The 26,586-nt window shown below is 42.4% G+C and overlaps 1 protein-coding gene across 14 annotated transcripts in view; it reads left to right on the forward strand.

Annotated features, from left to right (window-relative positions):
• The window catches only part of agrn (agrin), a 272,513-nt gene extending 248,900 nt beyond the window's left edge, over window positions 1–23,613 (forward strand). For 6 of the 14 annotated variants that reach the window (XM_079677600.1, XM_079677609.1, XM_079677607.1 and 3 more), the window contains 12 exons: window positions 315–405; window positions 520–684; window positions 1,068–1,179; window positions 3,231–3,242; window positions 4,993–5,109; window positions 6,468–6,651; window positions 7,433–7,520; window positions 8,404–8,427; window positions 10,500–10,532; window positions 12,257–12,481; window positions 13,740–13,843; window positions 20,986–23,613. In XM_079677600.1, coding sequence (XP_079533726.1) covers window positions 315–405; window positions 520–684; window positions 1,068–1,179; window positions 3,231–3,242; window positions 4,993–5,109; window positions 6,468–6,651; window positions 7,433–7,520; window positions 8,404–8,427; window positions 10,500–10,532; window positions 12,257–12,481; window positions 13,740–13,843; window positions 20,986–21,146 — 1,316 coding nt within the window. In that variant the 3' untranslated portion in view covers window positions 21,147–23,613. The remainder of the gene's footprint in view (window positions 1–314; window positions 406–519; window positions 685–1,067; window positions 1,180–3,230; window positions 3,243–4,992; window positions 5,110–6,467; window positions 6,652–7,432; window positions 7,521–8,403; window positions 8,428–10,499; window positions 10,533–12,256; window positions 12,482–13,739; window positions 13,844–20,985) is intronic. The other 8 variants (XM_079677613.1, XM_079677601.1, XM_079677602.1 and 5 more) reach the window with 4 other exon arrangements.
• Window positions 23,614–26,586: the final 2,973 nt, after the last annotated feature.

Raw genomic sequence — 26,586 nt, forward strand, 5'->3', positions numbered from 1 at the left:
CATTTGTAAAAAGTCCTGCCAAAACACAATTGCTGCATTATATCATGGGCCCCGGCTTTGGTGTTAAACTCCACATGTCTCCAAAGGTTCTTTGTGACACTGTGGCGGGCTGTGTAATCGTCTGACATAAGGATTTTTTTGTTTGAATTTCCTTCGAGAGAAAGTCTTAATCCTGAAGGCAATGAAAACACAAATCCATCTCTTTCCATAATGCTGACAGGTCCCTGAAAGATGTACTGACTACTCCTGAATTTCAATTCTGTCAGCAACAAAAACGGGACCTGAGGATGAATATAGTCTCTTTGTTTTTCCAGTGGCTGAGAAGAGAGGGGCTTATATGCCGCTATTCGACGGAGACTCTTACGTGGAGCTGAAGGGACTTCACCTCCACGGGCACGATCTGCGGTGAGTCTCAGCTTTAACTGAAGCGACAAGGACAATCTGTATGCCTAAGCATGTATAATTCATAGTAAACAAGCATCTTTTGTTCACGTCTCAGCTTTGTTTGTGTTTCTGCAGTCAAAAGGTCAGCATGACGGTGATTCTCAAGGCCAACAGCTCCAACGGTTTGATATTCTACAACGGCCAGAAATCGGACGGAAAAGGAGACTTCATCTCTCTGTCCCTCAATGAGGGCATCCTGGAGTTCCGCTACGATCTGGGAAAGGGACCCGCCACCATCAGGTCAGCAACATTTAAGATTCATTTACACAGAAGCCCTGAGAGGCAAGGGAAAATAAATGGCTGATCCATATCCTCGGTGTCATTTTTTAAATGTGATTAGGAATTAAGTATACGTAAAAAAAATTCTGCCTGTATACACCTAGAAACATATTTTGTTCTATCTCATAAACACAGCAGGAAAAAAAGTAGATCAGACTTAGAAAGGTGTTTTTTTTACTAATTTGCCTCTCAGGGTTTCCATATAAGGACAGGATGTGAAAAATATATTGTGGTGTGTTAGAATGACATAAAATGACACCTGAACATGCCACAGGTGAAAAGAGGCCTGTGTTTCCTAAAAGGTAACCAACCCAAGTGTTTGTTCGTTTATTTGTTTGATTCAGGAGCATGGAACCAATCCAGCTGAATGTGTGGAACACCATCAACCTGGAGCGCTCCAACCGCAAAGGAGAGATCATGGTGAACAAGAAGGACCCCGTCCGAGGAGAGGCACCGGTAAGAAAGAGCTAGCTAACAAGCTCCTGCTAACGGTGACGGGCCTGTTCTACGCTATGCCTTGCTTGTGCCTGAACTACTATACTGTTCATGTTTGATCATCTGTGTGCTCTCATTATGTCATCGCCACAACCTTGGGGCTCAGTTGAATCAGCATTGCCTGCCCTTTTTGCTAAGATTTTCAACACTATGTGTTTGTACCGACTTGATTCGCTGAAAGTATGCCGCTTCCCCCTCGACGCCAGTCAAGGTAAGAATGAGAGCTCCAGATGTAGAGGGCCAGTTTGACAAGCTGTCTTCATTTTGAAAGTCCTGTAATTCCCCTCAAAAAGAGAAAAAAAATCTATCTGCCTTTCAGCTTGCTGGGAGATAAAAGTCGGTGTAGCATACAGAACACAAACACTAGCTTTTACTGCTGGTATACAGTCAATTTTATAAATTCAGCCTCTGAGGTGGTGTCTGGGGAGAAAGAGGGAGATGGAGGCAGATAAAGGCGAGAGCAGCAGAGAGGAGAGTGTAATGAAACTCCTCAGCCCCGCGTCTAGACCAATAAAGCAGGTACATGCTTCTAAATGAAGGCGATCTAATAGTTTGATTAGCCTGTAAGTCATCCAATTATATTAAAGAGTGTAATTTGTGATTAGGAACATGCACTCTGTCAACTCATCTTCCTCAAAGATGCAGCGCTCCCCCTCTGTCCTTCCCCTGACTGCCTCCCATCGTCCCTATGGTAATTGTGTTTTACTCCAGCTACAGAGGCAGAAAATCTTATTAAAGGAGGAGAGCAAGGCAAAGATGGTGGTGCTGAAGGGGGGGGGGGGGGGTTGAGGGGGGTGCAAGGGATGAGCAGAGACTAGTTATGAAGCTCAATGCAGAAAGCCTGTCCTAACTAATTCTCTGTTTTAAAAACTAGGGAGGGGGTTATAGTGCTTGCGTAAAGAAGCCGCATCATATCAAAGGTGGTCACACACATGTATGGACTTACATTGCATGCTGGGAGTGTTTTCCGTATCAAAGACGGCTCAGCTGCCAGCATGATGAAGTACATACTTTCATAGGCACATAGGTACGCATATGAGATATAAACATCAGCTGCACCTCTGCTGAATGGCAGCAGTCTGTAAATGAGGTTGGGTGGAGAAGTGGCACCACTCACACTCTCATCCACAACGGTTTTTCTTTCACCATCTGCTTCCTGCATGGCCTTCTTGTTTTCTTTGTGTTCACTCTCTACAGCAGTGGTGGAATACGTATTGAAATACTTAAGTACAAATGCTTATACCACACAGGGAGAATACAGAAAAAGGTCCTGGATACTACACCTAAATAACTACATGTTTATATAATTAGCAATATGTCAAATGTTTGAAGCTTTAGGATTAATATTACAGCTGCATTATGTAGCATTTTACTGTTGTAGATGTCTTGTGCTATCATTAACGAGTTCATACACGGTTTGCTAATTTAATCTACTGCAATGCATCATATTCTTTAAGATTTAAGATCATATTTTTAGCTTTTCTCATTGTGAGAACTGTGAAAACTTCAACTTCTCATGAGTTTCTCAGAAAACACTCCTGTTTTCAGTGGGTCCAAGAGGGTTTCTAAAGAGTGTATTGATCTTAAAAGAAGGATTTTCTCAACTCCTGAAGGAACACTTTCAGTTTATCACAAAATAAACAAAAAAAACATATTTTGTTTCCGGAAAAACATGCCTTTTTCTGGACAGGAAGAGCCACCACTGCTCTTGTGTGTAAAATCAAGCATGCATAGCTTTTGAAGTGCCAAGATGCATGTGGAAAAAAGGTTATTTTTAATGTCATTTTAATCCCACTTGTCCGTGCTACACTGCAGCTCTGTGGATTTTTCTTACAGGTGTGCATGCGTGTGTGTAAATGGGATTATGTGTGTGTGTGTTTTGTGGGCTTTTGCACTTGCCTGCTCTAGCTCTGCATGCTTCTCTGTGCACAAACACTTACTAGTCTTCCCCTAATAACTCTCTTCCTCCCTATTTGTCTTTCTTTCTCTATGATGTGCTGTCTGGAAATAAGAAATCACGAAAGGTAATGAGACAAGTCCCGGTCACACCTTCGCCCATGTTTCATTTGAATCCTTCACTTTGTCCTCTCACCCCATCTCTCCATGCAACAAAGAGCACAGATTAATCCACAATTAAAAAAAGGTACTTCTGCAGAGCCGCAGACAGCTTTAAAAACTGCCAGTTCTGTAGAAGAACTTTGCCATTTCATAAATCCACACACACACACACAAACAGTGCTGAAGTAGAGATGCTCTCAAAGAATGCGGGTTGGCTTTCACCTCAGTCCATCTGCTGTGGGGGTGGAATGGGGGTGAGAAGGTGGGAAGAAGACAGTCATCTTTGTGACGGCCGTTGTTTTTAGCAACAAAGAGACGTCTTCATTAGTGCGGCGTGGGCGGCGATATCACGCCAGCGCCGCGTGGCTGTCGGGAAAGTGCGAGCGAAGACAGGGGAAGGCGAGCGAAGGAAATAGCCCGTAGGAGACGGTGAGGTGGCAAGCCAAGCCGAGCTGTTCTTTTGTCATCTGTTCTCAAACAATCCTCCCTAATAATCACAAAGCCGCTTGTTCACTCATAACAACACCTCTCACTGAGCGCAATCACTCCATAGAAAGCAGCTGTGCGTCTACAGAATAAACAGAAAGCACCATCTCATCATCTTTGCAGCGGCCGTGGACAGCAAAGTCGGCAGTTCAATCCCCAGCTCTTCCTATACACACTTGGCTCCCAATGAGAACGTTGCCTTTACTGGCAGCTTCGCCAACGTTGTTGTATGGATGACTGTCTTCTTCCCACCTTCTCACCCCCATATGGATGTGTGCGTGAGGTTGAGAGGTAAATTGGAACGCTTTGTCCGGTGAAGAACAGCTTTGGCTCGCGTCCCCGGACTCTCCGTTGGAAGCGGCTCAAGGTGCAGTGACACCAGCCGCCGCCTCCTTCACTCCAAATCCCATCCTAAATAAAAGCCCGCCCAATGCCTGCTCAGCTTCACAAAGCCCTGTTTATTTGGTCCCTTCCATAATTTTTCCAGCAATTAACTCCACTTTACCCCTCTGGCAATTACTGCTCTACATAAAATAAAGATCATTAACCCTCTTCCTCCTGAAGTGGGCCACCTATTTCCGTGTGAAAGACAGCAGCAGCACCTTGCTAATGCATAGCAATTGTCCCAAAGGTTCGGTGGAAAGAATCGAATTTCATAGACGTCTTCGGCACAAATGAATCGCAATTAATGTGTCTCCACGCTCAACTGTTTGAAAGGTCGGCGCGTATGAGCAGCCATTCATTAGAGATGTCTGTAAAGAAGCATCCATATCTCCACTCCAGCCTGCTCCTGATTTCTCTTTGTAGTCCCTTTTATATCTCACAGATAGAGGATAATTGACCACTCTCTCTGAGAGGCGCTGAAATGCATTATGTGTTAATGTATCAAGTGTATTGACGTGGAAAGAAGGCGAAGAAGCACAGTTAAAGCGACTGCCGGCTACAATGTGGATAGTCTGTCTAGATCCTTGAGTGTGACACGTCTGCAAATGTGGTTTATTAGTCTCACTTTTTATGTTCTTTCTAAAAGAATACAACTTATTTCATGCTCCCTGGACACAAACATAACTCCGCTCAGGATAATCAAAACCATAAACCATAACGTCCTGAATAAAGACCATTGAGAGGAATTCGAGAAAATTGGGCGTTTAAGTCAAAATGCAATGTTTTTTAATCTTTTATTTCACCAAGCTCTAGCTCACCATACCTCTTTGTGTCCTGTCTCATCAGAACCTGCACGTAGATCTTAACCTGAAAGAGTCTCTTTTCGTCGGCGGAGCCCCCGATTACAGCCGGCTAGCGAGAGTCGCTGCACTCACGGAGGGCTTCAAGGGAACAATCCAAAAGGTAAATGTTTACAAGCCTCTATCTCTTGCAGGATTATCGTGTCATTAGCTCTGCTTGTATATCCTACTGATTTATATTTCATTGACTTTGATACCTTTTGCCCTTAGAAGCAGTTATTAGCTGTCCAGCTGTCATACTACAGACCCCCATTTTAGAATATTTTCCATTATAGCTCAAAATGTGACGGGCAGTGGCTCTGCTCATTTGGATTAGCATGCACTAATAATAGAATGCTCATTTTGAACTCCCTCCTTTTCACTACTCTCAGATCTTTCGCTGACAGCCTTCCAGTTTCTTTCCCCTCCACTTTCCAGCAAAAAGCTCATCTCTGAGTGCCAAAAATAACCCAGTAGAACAAAGGCAGGATGCTACTGTTTGTGCAAACTTGTCATTAGTTCTCCTCTACAAACTTTCCTGTGACAGTTTCGAGCAAATCAAACGCTAAATGTGGTGTTTGTCTAACTCGCTCTGTAGGGAATTGTTAATTAGGAGGAAGGCTGTGTATTTTCAGTCTGATGTGCTGTTTAACGCGTGTGTTTGTACAGTAGCAACTCCTAATTTCTCATTATTACCTGTGTGGTACAGTAACTGTTTATGTTTGAGGAAGAACATACACATGTACAGCCTCACTATTTAAAGTACTTTGTTCTTAGATTTGTTGTGATAATAATGTCCAAAGGGAATTGGGAATTTTCCTGCAACTGGTACCAAAGCTTCACAAGAGTATATGCAATTATTTATTGTATATAATTATAATATTTAAAGTATTTCATGAATCAGTTTCTTACTTTGAATGAACCAGCAAAGAGTAAATCTATGAACAAGCAATTTTTTGATAAAGTTATCATTATTTTAGTTTCTTTTTAGTGGATACATGGATAAAGTGATGTAATACATTTATGTGCACCAATTATAATTCCTTTTGATTAATGAGGCCCTACTTAGTTTTTTTTGGAGGGTTTTCCATTTCCTGTAGTATGTTATAAAGGTTTGTTTCCTACCGTAACATAATGACATCCCTATGTTACACCCGTGCTCCTATTGGCTAGCACTCTAAGCCTATTGTACGTGACAAGCTAGGAGCAGAGCTGACAAGCAAACCAATCAGAGCAGATTTGGAACAGAATCTTGAGGCTATTTAAAGTGATAGTATTTTACTTACTTGAAGTTGGTGGACTCCCAAGAGAAATGAAAATCAAAGATGTGTGATATCCCGGCTTTTAGCACTTCGTAAGGGTCAAACTTTAAAAGGTTTACAACATGTCTAAGTACAGGACTAGTAAAGCTGACCTATTGTGTGTGCAACCTCAAGTAAACTCATTGCAGTGGCCCGTTAACCCTGTGTTTGCTGCTCCAAGATCATTCTGATGGGCACCCCGATCCTTAGAGAGGAGAACGCCCTGCGTGCCAGCAACATCGACATGTTCCAGGAGCACGCGTGTTCCCAGGAGCCCTGCCAAAACGGCGGTCGCTGCAACCCCATGCTGGATGCCTACGAGTGCGTGTGCCTCAATGGGTTCTCAGGGGGCCGTTGTCAGAACAGTGAGTATCTCTCCCAATCAATATCATCCATCCTTACAGCCATGTTACGGACAATCTTATTATTATTATTATTATTATTATTATTATTTGTAGAAATCAGCATGATTGGTCTACATGCAAGCCAATAACTAGCAATACTTTCTGGCTTGAAGTCACCTTATCATGGGAGTGTTAAATTACAGGGATGCAACAGTACAAATTGTTCCATTTCCTCATCCACCGTGACTTGGTTTCACTCTGGGAGGCAGTATTTTGGGTGACTGTGAAGCGTAGTATTAGTGGGACTGAAATCAGCAATACTTCCTTTAACACAGCTTGGTCTTAGCCTGCCTCAATGGAAGTTAAACGTATAGTCTCATCTCCTTTCTGCTCATAATACCTTGGTTTCCATTCTTCTCTGTCTAGGCTGTATTAAACTTGTGATGTCTCTTTTATGTAAGGGTCATTATGTATTGATTTCAAACCATTGAAAATGATGAAACATGTTGATTGAATATTCATGAAAGGCTCTTTTCAAGAGTTGCCCGTCAGTTTCATCATATTCATGTCAGCCTGCCAGACATACATCCACTCCGGCTCGATCTGTCTTGCACACTCACTTACTGCCTTCGTCATTAACCTTGTCCCTTTCACGTTAATTAAAGCGGAAAAAAAACGACCCCCCTCTCTCCTTGTCCCATTTCCTCACACTCCATCGCCTTTGGCTCTGATAACTGAACTCTCACTATTATTGATTGGTGTGATCTCATTCTCTCTCTCTTTCCCCCCCCTGCTTTTGCAGCCATCTATGAGAAGTCTGCAGGAGAGACCGAGGCCATTGCCTTTGACGGGCGGACGTTCATCGAGTACCACAACGCTGTCACAAAGAGGTAAGGAAGAGGGCAAGGGGAACATCCTCATCTCTGAGGCTTCATCCGACATCTCCATTGTAACGGCTATTAGCCAAATAACCCCTCTGTCTATTCATCTCCCCCCTCGGTAAGCCGTGACGACAGCGTTGATGATATCATCAGCGATAAAACGGCTTCAGGGTGAACTAGCTCACCCCCCCTCATCTATGGTGGCCTTGCTCAGCTTTTGACAGGATTTAAGTAATTAGCGAGGCGGTTAACAATCAGAGCGTTGCCCTGAGCGCGCCCGGTACGCTCTGTGGTCTCCCGCTGTCTCACGGACAACAAGTTCACATGATTACAATTTTATTCTGTTTCTAATATGTGTATACGTTTTCTCATTAAAACTGGCACATCTCACCTGGAACGCTTTGTGAAGAGAAAATCATCATCTTTGGTGTAAAATTGTTTTTGGAGCAGGTGTTACAAAAAAAAGATAAATCCTGTCCCTTTAGCTGAGGAGACATTTTTACTCTTCCATCCATCTTCAAGGCTGGCAAGAGCTCGCCTCCAGGTTGCCGTAAACAAAAATGTTCATGTGACAAACCTGAGACGACATCAAGCATACGGCTCTATATCTACGTCTCGCAGCTCTTCACACAAACACTCAGGTGTGAAAAACAGGGCCGCAGCCTGCAGATCATCAGAGTCTCCATGCAGATGCACAACTCCCGCCCACACACAGAACTCTGTCGATATGTGTATGTTTGCGTCGTTGTCTGTATCTTTGCTGTTTGTCCGTGGTCGCAGCGTTCCAGTTGTGTGACCTTTGTCCTGTCCTTCAGTTTGACCTCACTTGTCCTTGTCCCCACATGTGTTGTTTCATATAAATGTCCTTCACTGTCTTTCCTTTTCACTCAAGCCAACTGACCAATGAGATCCCAGAGTAAGTAGACTTTACGACTGGGTATTTGCCCAGCTTCAAATCAAGCCTAACTAACAGCAACCCAAAAAGATAATCCATTTTTTATAGTTAACCCAAAGGAATAAATGAAAGCACATTCAGTAACTGGTCATATTTTCCCACGCAGAAATCATCTTGAAGTCAGATTTTATGTTCGAGCTCCATATCCATGATTTATTTTTGACAGATTTCATTACTTGAAATACATTTTGCAGTCTCATTTATCCCAGTGCAAAAGGAAGCATGAATGTGTGCATGATTAGCATTGTGCTCAACTCCCTCAGAGAAAAGGAATTGCTATACAAAGAATGTGCAATACTGTGTGCATGGTTGTAACTCGTTCATAAACAAAATGAATTGCCTATACGCTGAATCTGTTATGTGGTAAATGAACGAGAGCCCTTGAAAACTAAAGGAGGAGGATATACTTAATACCCCTTAACCTAGACTCTGGTGCCTGTAGAGTTCCTGCTTGGGAAAGCCTTCGGTCATGACTTAACTGTTAAGGGTTTTTCTTGCAGCTCATTAGCTTGGTAAGTAACCTACTCTTTAAAAGATCCCACAAAGCGACGAGGCAAGAGTTTAGCTCAAATTAAGCCGACAGGATTCAGCCCAGCGTTCCAATCCATGCCAGGGCTTCTGTCATTTTTAGTTTTTTTGCCAGATCTCTAACTGCAATTGTGAATAATTACAGAGTCGGGGGGTAGAGCGAGGCAGTGACATGTTAATCACAGATTTGTCTTCCTTTTGTAGATCAGACCTCCAATTGGGTTCTCTCTGCGCTGTGTAGCCATGGGCATCAATCTCACTTAGCGGGAGGGGACAGTGGTCCTTGGAGCCAGTCTGTCAAAAGTTAAATGGATGTCACATTTACTAAGGGCCACAATGAGGGTGAAACTAAGCAAACTGGAGCCTTGGCGCGAGCACTCTGAAGGCGTTCCGATCAATTTGGCATAATTTGATTTTGTAAAGGGAAATGAAAACATTTCTCGAGGGGCCATTAAGAGCTGGCGAGGCCAAAATGTCAAGCGCTCACCTCAGGTTAATTCTGCCGTTACTATTTACAGCACCCTTTGAACGCTCCCCCTTCACCTCTTTGCTCATATCTAAAGGCTTGATTTGCTCAAGCTTATTATTTCCGTGACAAATCATATCTTACCATGACTCGCAACTGATATGGTGCTTGACCACATTTTTTAAAGAACTGCCCAATTTTTCTCAATCACGGCTTCCATCTCGAGACAGAAGGTAATTGCGGCTGCACTGTGGCTTGCTGTATCATGAATTCAAAGTAGTAAGTAAATAATTGGACCTTAAGGTGGCCTTTGTACCTGTGTGGACCATGAGTGTATTTAATCTTGATGCTCACGTTTAAAGGGGAAATATCAGTCAGTGTGCATATACATTTAAGGTATATGGGGTCCTACCAGCCAACAAATAATTTTACAACACAAATATTTCACAAAAATCTCAACCAAAGGCTAGGGAACCAACTTTGCAATTGGTTTCAAAGCCAACCAAAACTAACTGGCTTTTTAGAGTTGGTCTTAAAGAGACAGGTGCCCAAAACTAGGCTTTTCAGACAGAAGGTAAACAGAGGTATATTCAGACAGACCATATCATGAAAATAATGTGTTTTTTTTTACATTTAAAGCATGTAAACATAGTTTTGTAACAAACCCAAAATAGTCAGTGTGAAACTGAAAATATTAATATGTCCCCTTTTAAAATGCTGCAATTCTTATCTCTAGGGCATTATGGTGCATTTTTCATCAGTCTTGATCAGACGAGTTCCTTTGAGATTCTTTCTTTTATGGCTCTGTTGTGATCCGGGCTAAGCTACATACTTCCCATGATCACACAGCAGTTGTTATCGACTGTTGACTCAGTCGATACTGTAGTAGAGCGGATAAGTTATGCTTTTTTGAAGCTCCAGGTCTAAACTAGTCTGTGAGTCACCCAGTGGGCTCACAACATCCCCTCCTTCCTTCTTTCCTTCTGGCCTCTTGCGCTTACACTGCATGCCGTTGACTTTCTCCCCTTGCTCCCTTAAGTCCCGAGTCTCTGGAGAACCCATCTGACCAGAGGTGAGTCTCTCAAAACGCTTTTTTGGACTTCCTCCACTCGCCTCTCATCTCCTCATCCCCTCCGTTCCTCTCCAGACAACCCCTCCCCGACCTCTCACAGGGCTAAACCCTCCTCCCCAGAAACAGCATTGTTCCCATTATCGAGATAGAGTTACCAATAGGAATCACAAAGAGCCTCAATTAATTCTGAAGTTCAGAGCTCTGATAAGGAGCACAGAAGGAGCCAGCCTCTCTGCAGCAGCTGTCCTCCCCGATGGCTTTTTATTATTCTAACCACTACTGCCACCTAGAGATGGAATAAAGGACGGCACTCTGAAAAAGCTTTTGAATTTGAATACATATAAGAGATAGATAAAAATCCTATTTACAAAGAGAAACACACCAGCAATCTGTGAAGTCAGTGGTGTATATGCGGTGTGCCGGCGTTGTTTTATTTATGATATATTCAGCACTTTTAATAACCTTGACCTTATCACTGACACGCTGCTCCGATGGAGATTTATAGTTCCCTGTAAGCTCTGAGGGTTTGCCAGGGGAGGGTACACTGAGCTGTGTTTTTTTTCTCTCTTTGGAGAAAATAAACATTCTCCTGAATCATTCTTTTTTGTTCGTGTTTACCTCAGCGGTTTTAGCTAATCAAGGGGGTCAAGTTTCCAACCAAAGCATGTTTTTGAAGCAGTTACTTGATTCGTTCCCCACTTCTGCTGAGGTGAACCACTATTACTGTTAGCCTCAGGGGTCAAAGTGGCCTAACATGAGGCCAGCAGTTAATAAACTCAAAGTTACATACCATCCCATAACTCTTTTACCAATGCTCTTTTTGTTCTTGCTCCATAATGAAAAGAAAATGAGGGAATACTCCTACAGTGTAAGGAGAAGTTGCCAGTTTCTCTTTCCCATTTCCTGTCCTTTGTGTACTCCCATGAGCCTCTTTGTTTGCTATGCTTGCTCCTTTGTCTTGTCGTCTGTCTTGTCTAATCTTTGTCTCCAGCTCTTGTTTTTATTTGACCAAATCCACGTGTAATTTGTTCTTTGTTGTACGTGTCCTCACCTTGTCTGTGTCTTTGTGTTCGGATGCCCTTTGAAGAAGGTGGAAGTAGATCCACTTGGCAGATGTGCAGACCTTTGCACACATGCTGATTGATGACACACACACACACAATCACACACATACACACAGATTGAAGTTGGGACCCTGGATGTCTGCTATTTATCTCTTCAGGACTCTGTTAGGGTATTTGTATGCAGGACTGTATGTGTGAGGGTACAGTAGGAGCACACCCACCAGTGGCAGTGACGTAAGGTGGAACTCGCCAAGTCTTTGCATCCAAATCACCCCCGCAGCTCGAGGGACTAGAGATCAAAAAGCTGCCTCAAGACACACACACACACACACACACACACACACACACACACACACACACACACACACACACACACACACACACACACACACACACACACAAAGCACTGAGCAGCAATGCAGTACAGGCTCAGTAGAATGTAGGGAAGCTAATATCAAAACAGCTTCCTGCTACTCCTTAGCTCAGCTTTAAAAACACGTAAGACTGTAGAAAACCATGTCAATGAATCATGGGTAATGTACAGCAGAGATTTCTAGTTTCACATGTGCCATACATGACAAAGGCTATGTATGCCAAAGGTTAGCTCTCTTTTTGAAAAATCAGTCCAAATAGCTAACTGATGTGCTTCCTGTCCTGCAGCGAGAAGGCTCTGCTGGTGAACAAATTTGAGCTGAGCATCCGGACGGAGGCAACCCAGGGCCTGGTGCTGTGGAGCGGGAAGGGCGTGGAGCGCTCCGACTACATCGCCCTGGCCATCGTTGACGGACACATCCAGATGACATACGACCTGGGCTCCAAGCCCGTGGTGCTGCGCTCCTCGGTGCGCGTCGACACCAACCGCTGGATACGCATCAAGGCCAGCAGGTGAGCCGCCGATCAGCTGTTACCCCGGGATTACACTTAATCCATATTGTGTTTGTGTTGCTGCGAACGGTGTGTGATCTGAAGCATGAATTCAATGCTAGACACTAGTGATCCCCCTGCACTGAGATGCCTCTGATTAGTTTCACATTAAGGTTATTTTCATGCCCGGTCATGCATGAGTATGACGCATCGAGCATGGAATTGCTTAGCCACGTTAATAATGTTCAAACAGGAAGAAAACGCGGCAGCATCCCAAAACATATTGGCACGTTAGCGGTAATGTGTCCAGAAAAGGAATAAATTATATATTAAAAAAGTGTATGTACTGTATATAATGTATACATACAGCATTCTTATTGCATATGTTGATCCTATTTGAATCCTTAATATAGAATCAGCATGAATAGAATCATAAAATAAAAATGTTGTTATCATTAAGGTTGACACTAGTAATAGTGTTTATTCTCATACTTCAGTCTTAAACGTACAGTATGAGTTTAGAGTGTACACCAAATAAATCACTCACACATTAGTCACACTAACAAAGGTTTTAGTTTAACACATGAATCTTCATTCAGATGTATAAAAAAAACAAAGCACAGATTTATTTTTGCCACACAGCGATGTCACATTAACGGATTCCTTCATTAGAAACAAATTAACTTCCTGAACTTTGAGAACGACCCACTTAACACCTTCCACGGGATCTCTGCTTTATCTTTGCCCAACATTTGCTTGTGGGTGAAAGAATCGGGGGGGATAATTAGATCGGCTTCATCATGTAAAGCGAGACTAATCGATCCTCCGAAAGAAGACGCCGCATCCAAACATCCCAGGCTTTTGCAGGGAGGCCACATGAGATGACATAATTTGAATGTGATGATGGTGTAAACCGCAGCATGTGGTTACATAGATATCTGTGTTTGCGGCTTGCCGTTAACGACACCCTCTTACTGCTGGAAACACACTTTAATGGGTTCAAATTAGCCCCGTCGCCACAATTCTTAAGTGCGCGCTAATGCGTAGCGCCAAGCCACCTAAAATGAATGGCGCTCTCGCGACATCTGTTAGCTTTGTAGACAGGCACATTTAGAACGCTGCTTGGCAAAGGCAGTTATGGGAGTGCTTAGTGTGTGGCAGCACAGCAATGGAGTCTCGATGCTTGAGATTAAATGAAACTCCAATTTACAGCTATTCACCACGCCATGCATGCATCACTTTTCAACTCTCTCTTCTTCTTCTTCTTTCTCCTCCTCAGAGCACTCAGGGACGGCTCTCTGCAGGTCGGCAATGAGGCAGCGGTAACAGGGTCGTCGCCCCTGGCAGCCACGCAGCTGGACACAGACGGAGCGCTGTGGCTCGGTAGGTCCCCACCACTGTTGAAAGAAACATTCAGATCTGTAGTTGAATAAAAGTACCAATACATTTCTGTTAAAATACTCAAGTTCAATTCCTACATTAAAATTTCTCCTAAACTGGCCCTTTCATGGTTTTTAAGGGGTTTTCCTTCATAGGTTGTATAGGTTTTTGTGCATGTAAGTCGTCTGGAAAGGCTCAAATCCGAAAAGTTCTGTCCAGACAGAATTTCTCTCTCGCATAAAGCATTTTTCAAACATTTAAGCATTTAAACATGTCAGAGTAGACCAATTTGTCCATCACTGGTACCCACAAATGTAAAAGAAAGTCAAGGGAATACTTGTAATTCTGTACTACTCTTTCTTCCGACACGCTGCCAAAAATGAGCAATGAACTCATTGGCATTGCAGAGGATAAGCAAAGTCTCACACAGGGAAAACACATTGCGGTTTGGGAAAAAAAAAAGTGTCCAAGCCCATTCAGGTATTGACTTGAGAAATGAAAAGCTATCTGAGTGAAAAGTTGTCCGCTCTCCTGATTTGAAAATGGCCAAGCTGCCTTGTTATCTGCTTCTCATATTCGGTCTGAACTTAGCTCGGAGAAATGGCTTTTCTGAAAGAACACAAACGGCACAGCGGTATAGAGCATTCAGAGGAAATAACATTGAAATAAAGTCAAGTTTTTTTCCTTTTGAGTGCAGAGTGACTTAGAAGAGAGGCTGCATGTAGAGGTGTACTCAGGTACACAAACACTCACAGGGAGGCAGAGCGCCGGAACAGGTGCTGAGAGCCTGCAGCAGGAATACATAATCCTCACACAGCCCCCCCGTCGAGAGCCCTTCTCCTTTTTAAATCCCCTTCAGACTGTTCATCATTAATTCATCTGTAACTTGCATGAAATTAGCCCTGTCGATCCCCGATTCTGAGGTGCGCAATCCGATTAGAGGGGGCAGGGACAGGGGATGTAAAGAGCTCGTCGGGGAAATGAACTCTCAGCCAGACAGATTAGAAAGAGAGAAAACAGGGAGGAGATAGGGGATGTGGGGAAAAGGAGGAAGATGCTGGAGAGTTCTGGAAGTGTAGATAGAGAGGGAGACCGAGAGCAGGTAAAACATCAAAACCTGGGGTCAGAAACTCTCCCAGTAACAGATCTCAAACTCTCCATAAAGACGTTTCACGCTGATTTATTGAGAGAGACACTAATGACTTTGAGCGTGCTGGCTCAAAGAAGGGAAGCTGAAAACATAATCAAAAGGAGAAAGTAGGCAACAGCACACCCAGCAATTAGGTCATCACGTCTCCTCAAAAGGACGGTATAAGACTATAAGAAGAAAAAGATTGCGCCGGATGACTTCAAATAGGAAGAAAAAGTGCAGGAAAGTTAAAGCTGAATGCAAAATGCAAGGGGTTGAAACGCTTTGAAGTACAAATCCACAATATGTTCATATTAAGAGATTTCCATTTTTAAAACGTTCTATGACTGATAGATAAAACGCTTTAGTGAGACAATTTACATCCAGCGCACAAGTGCTTCAAAGGCTCATTTTTAGTAAAAATACAAGTGTTTCCTTTTATCTCTTGCGCTGCAATTCCAGATGAATCTGATTATCTTCTAGATTAATCGTTTGGTATACAAAATGTCAGGAAATACAGGAAAATCTTCTAAATGTCCGTAAATGTCATAATTCATCAGTCTCAAACCTAAAGAAATTATCCTTTGATATGATATTATATAGGGAAAATCAAGAAATCTTCATATTTAAGAGGCTTAAAAGACAGCCATTTCTAACATGTTTTCATAAAGAATCAATTTAAAGGGGTCCTATCATGCTTGCTGGTGTTGTTCTCTTTCCTGTAGTGTGTTATGTAGATGTTTGTGCATTTAAATGGTCTTCAAAGACTCAAATCCCAAAGGTCCTTCCAGAGAGAGTTTCTTGCTCGATTAAACTCCTCCGTTTACTTACGTCAGATAGTGACATCACTATGAAACACTTGCGCCTATATTGGATAGCTCTCCATCACATATAGGCCCAATCCCAAACCACGCCCTACACCCTACACCCTACACCCTACCCCTACACACTTACCCCTCCGTGGAGTGACACTCGCGGCTTTTGTCAGATGGAGGGAGTAAATACAGCGGCAAGCTTTGGGAACTCCCCTCTCTCCGCCAGAAACAGGAAATGCCTTAACTGTATTTAACAACGGTTTCAAATCAGCATCTCTTAGACAAAAAATGTAAATTAATAAATCCAATAAAACTCCAAACATATTTCATTGTGTTATTTTTATGTAAAGCTCTTTTAGTTTTAAACCTGATGTTTATAAGCTTCTTAGTTTTTGCAACAGTCTGTAAATATACACAACTTTATAATAAAATGCACAGATTTACCTTTTTCTAGACTAACCACAGTTCAATCAGACAACTCACATGTTTCTTAATACGTTTATTAGAAGCAGCATATAGTTTGAGTTTGGCGTCTAGGATCGGGCCTCATCACTCCACAGATGTACAAAGAACATTGAGTGATGATTAGATAACTATCCCCCGAGCCTACAGGTGGAAGCTGGGGTGGAAGCTGGGGTGGAAGCTGGGGCGGTGGTGGGGCAGGCGAGCAGCAGCAACATGAAACACAGCAGCAGGAACATGAACATAGCAATAGCAAGTGAACACAGCAGTGGCAGCAGCAGCATTAGCGAGGCAGAGGCAGGAAGACCTGGCAGCTTAAATAGAGTGGCATGTTTAGGAAAATGTGTTTGGTTGGCAATTAAGAGGGACGAGGTGTTTCACGTGTTAATGTATCATTGGTGCTCGAGTTGACTGCCTGAACTAGCTCGCAGTCTTCGCCCCATGTATTATCCTAAGTTAAAAACATATGAGGTTATCATGAGGTTGTTAACATCGCAATTTATCAGTGGATGTTTGCTGGAACTACTTGTAAACAGCGTGTTTTCTGACGGACACACACAGCGTTGAGACCGGTCAGGTAGGTTTGGAACAGCACTTAATGTGGCGGACCCTCCGTTCGAACGCGCAAACGGAGGGGTAGTGTGTAGGGGTAGGACGTGGTTTGGGATTGGGCCATAATGTGATTGGCTAAGGGATGGGACATCTCTAAGCGGTTGACCAATCACAACAGAGCAGACTGGGCTCTGGTTTCCGACAGAGGGTGAGAGATGTGCTGAAGCTCAGACAATATGAGAACAAATAAAGAGCCTTTTGACCATTACATCATGTAAACAAGTCGCAGTAAAGGCACTAAGTACAAATATGAACCTGAAAATAACATGATAGGGCCCCTGGGTCTTTTTCTCCACCTCACTATAATGAAGGTGAATGGTACTTGGTATTTTACAGCTCTACAACATTTGATTTAAAAGTCCCATGTCATGGTCATTTCTACTGAACATAATTCCATTGTTGAGGTCTACTAGAATAGATTTACATTGTTCAATTTTCCAAAATCGCATTGGTTTCTCATACAGCATCTCTGTATAGTGTGGGTATTCACTCTGTGTCCTAAACGGCTTGTTGGAGCTCCTGCCCCCCCCTCCCTATGAGCCCAGTGGCCGTCTGCGAGACAGCGAGACCAGTGGTGTAGTGGGGATTTTTTTACTGGGGGGACGCTATTTTAATTAGGTCATCCCAAACAATCAGCTCTTCTGATGATGTAGTGCTAGTAGCAGCTTCACTTGTAGCTTCGGTGCTGCTAGCCTCTTTCTTCTTGTGAATGATATTCTTTTTAGAAAAGAAGTCAAGTAAAAAATGTTTGCCTGCCATTATAGAGCTTTTTCGTTGGCGTTCTTGAGGGAAATAGCTGCCGCAAAATCCGCGGGCGACGAGCTGGCCGGGGGTGTGTCGCTGACACACCCCCAGCTCGCCACGGGGTCACAAGCGTAATGGCGAATCATAATTTTTTAAGGAAATCGTTTTTAAGTTTTTATTATAACTACTGTGAAATGTATTATGTGTTTGTCATTATTACAACAAATACACACTTGCAACTGATAACACTGGCAATGATTTTATATTTATCAGACTATTAAAAAAAAGATCATGCTTCAAATAAGTGAGGGTACGGCGTACCCCCGCGTCCAACGCCCAGTACACCACTGAGCGAGACACAGCGAAACCCAGCCCGAACACACCGTCTCAGGGAGGAGGAATCGGTGAAGCTGCAGCTGAGAAATGATTGTGTGTGTGTGTGAGGAAGTCCGCGGATTGGACAATTTGGACCAATCCACGGACTTAACGTAACGGCTCTGCGGACGTAACGTAACGGCTCCAAGGATTGGTCCATTTGGGCAGCATAGACAGGTATTTTCTGTGTTAGAGTTTTACTCGCTACAGGGTGTACTTTGAGGGTTTGTGACTCTGCAGACCGTTTACATGCAGAAAAAGCTACATAACACACAAGGGGACGGGTAATAACCAGAAAAGCATGACATGGGACCTTTTAAATAAAATTGAACCGCAACATCTCTTTTCAGAAACAGTCGAACAGAATATGGCTTTTATTTGATCTCTTTGGTTTGTTTTGAATTAATACAGGAAGAAGTGGGTGGTTAGCACAGAAGAGAGCAGCACCTATAAGGAGTCAAACTTAAAGAAAAGCCGTTGGAGTATTTGATGGACAGGTGATATTTAGGGAGGGAAATGAGCGATTAGCACTTAAGACTGAAGCAAATTAGATATAATGAGGATGTCAGGTATATATAATGTTACTTTCTGTCATCACCTTTCATTAGTGGAACATTTTGAGCACTTGTTCATCGTTTCAAATGAGGGAACCTTCACTCCCGTCTATCTTAACTAACTCTGGCTGGCATGCAGCTTTCTGCCTTTGATCTTGGCGCTTTGACATATAAAGTGTCAACCTGTCATGTACATCCGCTGGCGTCGCCATGAGAATAAAAGAAGTACAAAGTCTGACAACAAAAGTAACTCATTTAGACCCAGAAATACATTTTTCTAGGAAAATATATTTCTGGTACAGCCTTTTGAAGGCATCTCCAAGGTCTCATCTTGAACTGAAATCCTATCCTTCATCTTTTTTTGTCTTTAAAGGGGCATACCTTGATGATAATTGTGTAATGTCTTCACCCTTAAAGATATCATCTCGGGATTTTAGCTTTTGGCTCCAATCTTGAACATTCTTAAGAGAGAAGCTGGCTGGGGAATGCAATGCACTATGGGAAATGTTGCAACTTGAGGTTGTCCATTAACTGCAGTAGCCCTTAGAGTGGAGATACTGCATACGAATATGGTAATAATTCAAATACAGACACTAGTTTCACAATTAAAACTACTCCAGTTGATAACTGACATTAAAACAATTCTTTCTGCTAATTCAAGTTTCCGCAATATAATGTTTAAATATGCAAATTACGCATTTGAACATTGGATATTGACATATTACATTTAAAGCATGTGGAAGGGAAAGTTTAGACATCGCTTTACATCATTCCATAAATCAGATAAAACATTTCACCATACTTCTAACAACAAAATGTTTAGAATATAGAAAGCAATACATCTAGAAAGTTTGGTGTGTGCTTCTAAATGTAAAACATGAGATAACTGCCCTATTGCAAACGAAGCTTGCAAGGCTACACATTGTATTTGCACTTAATCCACTTGTGTATTAAAAATTCTAATGAGGCAGCTTTTAGTACATTTAGAAGAAATCTACAGACAGAAATAGACACAGCCATTAAAGGGGGCTCTGTTGAGATTGGACAACCACTTAGAGATGTCCCACTCCTTAGCCCAGGGGTCGGCAACCTTTTTGATATGAAGTGCCATTTTTAAAAAAAATTGTTATCAGCGTGCCGACGATCGAGAATTATCAACGGGGGGGGGGGCTGAGGAGCTTGACGCTCGTGAACTATCAGCCGGAGGGCGGGGGGAGCCTCGCTGCGGGGAAGCAGTGTGTGGACCTGTCAACGAAACTTACACATTTACCACATTTAAATAATTGATTTAAACGGCATAATAATAATAAGGACAATCGTCCGTTCTGTGATTCTCCAGAACACACATGTTATGATATTAGGGTCATGCAGAGTGAGATTAGATCGCTGTCCCTTTAAGAGAGAGAGAGAGAGGGGTGTGGCTTGTGCATGTGTGTGTGTGGATGGCAGAGCGACAGTGAGGGAACGTGTGTATGTTTCTGGAAGTGAAACGAGGCAGCAGAAAAAAAGAGGTCTGTGATGTATTTTGTGAAACAGAAGAACAGCTAAATAAATGCAACGGCCTCCCAAGAAGAGCTCGCCTCTCTCCAGTCATTTAAGCTAAAGTGGGTTATTGAACCTGAAGCTTCTTGCTGCTGCCCTCCGCCACTACGGTCTGGGAGCCGACAGGAAAGTTCAACACACAGATGGCCAGTCCGCCCCTTTGTAGCATATTATTTTGATGAGCAGATCGCCACTGGGCTTTCAACTAAAGACACAGCCACGCAAAAACTGCGGCATTTGTACAGCTCCTTATGGGTAGGCCTGCTGCAATTTGTGAAGTGCTTTCCTCTGTGGTGAAACGATCAGCACTGCACCACGGAGGAAGCGGCAGAAACTTAGTCACCTGGAGTTAAAGAGAGCGGGGCCGCGTTGCGTGCATGGCTTCCTTCTGCAGGTAGACGCGCTCTGGCGGCGGTCTCGTTCAGGATCCGAAAATACAATTTAAATATTATTGCACAATTATTCCACTTATTCCTAGTGTGCCACTGGTTACGGTGCCGCGTGCCAATGCTGGCACGCGTGCCAGGGGTTGCCGACCCCTGCCTTAGCCTATCACGTACAATGTGACGAAGTGATGTCACTACCGGAGTGAACTTTGGGATTTTAATCTTGACAGACCATTTACATGCACAAAAACCTATATTGCAAACATCAGGAATGAGATAACATCAAAAAGCATAATAGGGCCTCTTTAAAATAAACAACTAAATGTGTATTTCGAAGTACTTAGTCTGTCTGAAAACATTCAAAAATGTGTGAAATTCTCAAAATTTGCCAGTGACAAATGTTATTGTAGATTCGGAATTGTAGTTTGAGTAATTATATTCTCTAATTTTCAGTTTTTATTTTTTAATATGTGTGTATAAGTGTTACTCTGAACTTCCTGTATTAACCCTCCTGTCCCCCCTCCAGGTGGTCTGGAGGAGCTGGCGGTGGCCCGTCGGTTGCCCAAAGCCTACAGCACGGGCTACATGGGCTGCATCAAGGACGTAGTGGTGGACGGCGTGGAGCTCCACCTGGTGGAAGACGCCCTAAACAGCCCCAAAATACTACACTGCTCCGCCGCCAAATAACCCAGCAGAGACCGAGTCTTGAGAAATTAAACGGAGAAAAATAAGAAACCTCCCACTCGCTCCCTCCATAGCGCCATGTCTCCTGCTGTAATTATTTTCTATTTTTGTATACTTTTCATTGCTTTTTATGTGGAAAGAAAATGTTGTTTTAATTTTTGTTTTATATATTTGTTTCTTCTTTTTTTTTATTATCTGCACCTCCATAAACAGAACACACTTCTTTCTGCCCCTTCATAAATATATATTTTTTTTTCAAAAAGCAGGCATCTCTGTGAAAGGGAGATTATTCTTGTCAGTTTTGTTGTTTTAAAACAAACGCCAACTTAAAAAAAAAAAGAAGCCTGCTCCTTTTTCCCCTCCTCGCTCATTACTTGAACACTGGTGGACGTCGCAGCAGATCTCTGGTGACGGCCTTGTCTTGGTGCCATATCTATCGTCCACATTCCCCAAGCATGGCCCATACCGTACCTTCATGATAGACATACATCCCCCCCCCCCCCCGCTGCAGCTCTTTGATGCTGCGGCCAGCTGGCGCGACTCCACACAAGAAACTCTAATGTAATCAGCCACCAGTAGCCCGCTTTTTTTTCCTAATGGGACTTTTCAGATATCAGTCAAGCTGCTACAGTGAGAAAGTACACAGTCGAGACCGCTCCATCAACCCCATCGCAGAGCGCCCTCCCCAAAAAAGAAAAAAAAACTCTCCACTCAATCTGAATCCCATCAGAGCCTCTAGTTTTGAAATATAACTCACTAACACTTCAAGCCAACATGACGGAGAGAGCGCTCCACAATGACGCGCATATCATTAGTCATAAGTCAAGACATGAATAAATGTTATAAATATAGAGTATATAAATAATACCTGAGACTGTGAATATGTAAGATGGGTTCTCTTTGGAGAATTTTGCTTCTCATATACTATTGTGCATTCTGTTTTACAATCCAAACTAATGATGACCACTATAAATGCATGCACTTCTGCAGTGTTGGTTTGAATCTGGTTTTTGTTTCTAGTTTTATTTTGAAAATAATTCCCACTGAGCTCGGAATAATGTTTTATAATTGTTCATTCCCTGTATCTTTTATGGCCTTTTTTAAAACGTTTTTTCCTGGGAGCAGTTAGTTTTGCAGGACATTGAATGGTGCATACGGGGAAGAGGTTGTTACCATATCTGACCTTAAGGAGGTGCTGAAAGCAAAGACTGAAGAAGGACAGACAGGAAGGAGGCCAGCAGAGATCTTATCATGAGGAGACCTACCACTCTTGGGAATGTCCCGTCAAACAGAAATATCTTCAAAAACTCTTTCTGAGACTTCATTTATTTTCGTATTTGACCTCTGAGCATTCCTGGAGGACTCTTTTGTTTTCCGGCTGTCCAGAGAAAGACGTTGTTGTGACTTTTTGGAGCCATAACAGTCGCAAACATGGGATGCATAATCCTACAGTACTTGCAAATTAACATAGTGACGCATGGGTTTGTATTACTAGTGCGAATTCTGTAACTTTCAGTGAACTGATGCAACGTGGTGAAGTCGTCCACAATAAGCCGCGCTGACCGACTTAAAGGACACTTTGTTTTGATATGAGAACTTTGGCAATACTCTGAGACAAAATCATGCCTGTTCATGGTCGAGTATCGAATGGTCCTGTGCTACTTTTTCTTTTCTTAATTTCCTTCTTAAATCATCATTGTTTTTTGTACAGCCCTTGTGAACTTAGCAAATGTGTTATATGTGGAGGTTTATGTTTTTAGTAGTATACACTGGAACCATGTTGTCCACATGATGATATACTCATGTGGGGAGGGAAAGCCCTGAAGCTATAACTGTGTTGTTGAGTGTCCACACCAGGAAACCCTTATTTTCTGATGCAAGACACGTTTAAAATTCCAGCACTGTTAACCTTGGACTGGTCTTATTGTACCATTGTTTGAATTTGATCCGCTCAGGTGGCGACATTAATAAAGGAGAAATCCCTGTGTATTCAGATTGACTCGAGAAAATTAAGACGATAGCAGTCTATGGTTTGAAACTATTTGCCTTAAAAACCCAATCACCTCTTCTCTGAGCAGGTGACGTCATCCATATAACTGTTTCCTTACTTTAGCCAGTGTATTAGCCTCATCCCCATAATGTAAAGGAGTAATACATAATAATAATAATGATAATTATATCAGTAATAATGCTCATACTGTACACAAAAATAATCCCGGGGGGGCTCTGCAAATGTCCCCTCCGGCTTTTTACGAAAAGATCTTCTATTTACTGTTTTGGAATCTATTTTCTGTTCCTTATTTATGTCTGTAATGACCCTCCATGTCCGGCCTCTGTAAACTACTGTCTGACTGCAAAGCTCCTCAAAGGCCAGTGCACCGCGTACGAGTGGCATGACCTGAACATTACTAACTCTATGACCTTTGTCTTGTGATCCTACCACCATGAAATAAAATGTCAACCAAATGGAGCCCCTTCTTGTCCGCCGTCTTGATTTCGACTCCATTTGGAGTTTGCATTTCGACCAATCTTCGCTGGCAATATTCTGTATTCTTCAGAACTGTCCGCAAATCCTGTGACCAGATCAAAAAACAAATGTTGATGTATTTCTAAATGCCTTCTTACTGCCCTCCTTCACCTGTGGCTCTCAGCCCAAAACTCCATGACAAGAATATGTATATTTTTTTTGTACGGTTTCAGTGTCTTTCTCGAGTAGGGCATGCTAGTTTTTAGCAAATGTTGCTCAGGTGCATGTGTAGAGACTCTTGGACTGTAGATTAATACACATTTGGTGCTAGAGTATTAATTGCACCAGAGAACTGAATGTGTTAGCAAGTGAAAATAATTTACATTTTATTCTTGAAATTATTGTTTACAAATCTTAACCTAAGGTCCACTTTTCCAGAGCTTTCAACCAGTTAAGGAATAATGTGCAGATGCAGAATGAAGGCTGGTCTTTACACAGACCAAAAAGCTTAATCTAGCTTTGGATAAACCGACAGAACTACGGGTACATTCTTTTGATTTCTTGGGACTTGTTTCCAGATACATTTCTAATTATTGCCACATTTCTGCATCTGATGCTACAGGAAATCAAGGGAAAACTTGTTTGAAGAGATCCTTTCAACACAAGGTGTTGTGAGATTTCCCCCATGGTCTCTATCAGTAGATGAGGGGCTCAGTTGTCATCATATGACCTGAGAGCAATAGACCAGGGATTCTTCTTTTTTACTGGGGCCAGGAAATCTATTTCATGGGAAAAGATTTTCCAAGGATCCCCCTGAAGCGAATGCTAACTGTCATTTGTTCTTTTGGAAGCCATTTGAACTGTTTGTAATCTAAAACTTTGCAACCCCTTGGCACAGTGCCACTATCCCTTATTTGAGAAAAACACAGTTGATAACCAGAGACAAGGTTTACAATCTCCCCCATAAGACCACCTGTTATGATAAAGCAAGAACTCCATATCTAGAAACTATGATGAATAATCAAACTATGATTAAGGAAACCTTGAAAGGCTGGCAAGTGGAACTTAGTGGACTAAAGATTCTTGATTTGAGTCCAGGACTTCTTTTAGTGCTCATATGTTATTCCTTAACCCTGGGGCCGTATAATACTGATAGAGAATTTCATTTGAGTCATGGCCAGGTCCTTCTGTATGTAATAAAAGAGCTATTAGAAGGAAAAAGAGCCGACCCAGAGGTATTTTCCATATATTTCCAGGTGCAGATTAGTTGAAATAGGAATAAATTAGGTACAATTTGGTGGGAAAACTCAGCTCTATTATGAATTCACAGAGGCCTTCTTCTTTCCATTGTTAGTTTCCAGGCATATACTGTAGAAGCAATCACAAGTTTAGACTTCAGTCTGTGTTCGGCCTTAATGAGAGGTTTCCGCTTATTGTTCTGATTGAAACGTCCAAGACAAAAGGTGTTTTTCCAAATCCAAAGCAATTTCATTTCTCCAGCTCGTAGGCACATCAATACACTGCATTTCAGTGATATGTACACTTATAATTCAAATCTCCTACAGCAATCTGTAGCGCCCTACCGCTAATTGAAAGGCTGCGATTCAAATGAAAGAAAATCTTCACACAGCTTCATATATCATTCAGTACAACCCAAATCTGTCTTGAGCATTTTCATTAAGCCTGAGTTTAATTTATTCCTTGCTAATGACGAAGAAGGACGCTGCATCTCGTGTTGTGTTAATTAAAAATATGAAATGCTGTTGATGAAATAGTTTAGCTCAGTGAGGGATCCTTCTGGGGAAAGATCGGTTTCAAGTTAATGAGTCTAAGTTGTTTGATTAAAGGAATTAAAACCAAAACAAAATGCAGAATCCATATATGGAGTCAAATCATTAAATAGCTCTCACTGCTTAGGTGTTAAAGGCAGCCTATTATGCTCATTTTTATAATGGGGTGTTTGTATTCTGTGCCTCTACTGTGACATGTTTACATGCTTTAATGTTCAAAAACCCTCTGTCTGAAACCAGAGCCCAGTCTGCTCTGATTGGTTAGCTGGCCGGCTCTGTTGTGATTGGTCAACCACTTAGAGATGTCCTGCCCCTTAGCCTATCAAAATTTGTTGGAGCTCTAGCCAGTAGAAGCGTTATTGTTACATCATTTGTTATGACGTCACTATGTTACAGAAATAAAAAATCAAAGTGAGGCGTTTAAGGCAGGGGGGGAGTGTGTGGGAGATAAACTCCCTCTGGAGGGAAATTGTAACCTTTGCAAACCATGTGCGCAAAAACATCCATAAAACACGTCGGGAAAGGGAAGATGCTAAAAAGTTCCCATAACAGGGCCCCTTTAAGCTAAGAGACTTGAGAGGGTTGGAGGTTAAACACGTGTTTCGGTGTATACAAGATTCACAGAAGGCTAATCTTAATTCATGGGTTGAGCAACCTTCTGTCCAGAAGGTTTTAAGATGTGTCGTTTTAACACATGTCGGGGAATGCAGTTTGTTCAAAGGTCAAAGTGGAGTTATGAATTATGCAACAAAGTCAGGCCCTCTGGATGAAATTTCATCAGACCTCTCAACCCGAGCCAATCAAGGCCCCAGAGTCCTCCACATCATCTGTGAAAGTGTTCTTAGAAACATCTCTCAATGATCTTCTGAGAATGTTTTCTAAAAACCTTTGACAGCTTAAATAAATAAAAATAAATAAAATAAAAAGCCTCGCCATGTGCCAAACTACATCTCACCCCCTTTTGTGAAATAAAGTTCCTCTCTCACAGCTTTTTATGTCCACGTGGAAATAAAAGTGATTTCTCTCTGACGAGGCTCCAGCTGTCCAGCTGCATCACTCTCAGTATAAGTCCTCTTTGTTTCCCTTTCCAGATTTTTTTTCAATCTTTGGCCCGGCAGATTTGTAGGTCTCAAGGCAAAAAGGGGATCAAAGGTCATGGGTCTATAGAAGCAGCCATCTCAGGGTA

This window comes from Notothenia rossii (genome assembly GCF_949606895.1).
Source record: "Notothenia rossii genome assembly, chromosome: 4".
NCBI classification, from domain to species: domain Eukaryota; kingdom Metazoa; phylum Chordata; class Actinopteri; order Perciformes; family Nototheniidae; genus Notothenia; species Notothenia rossii.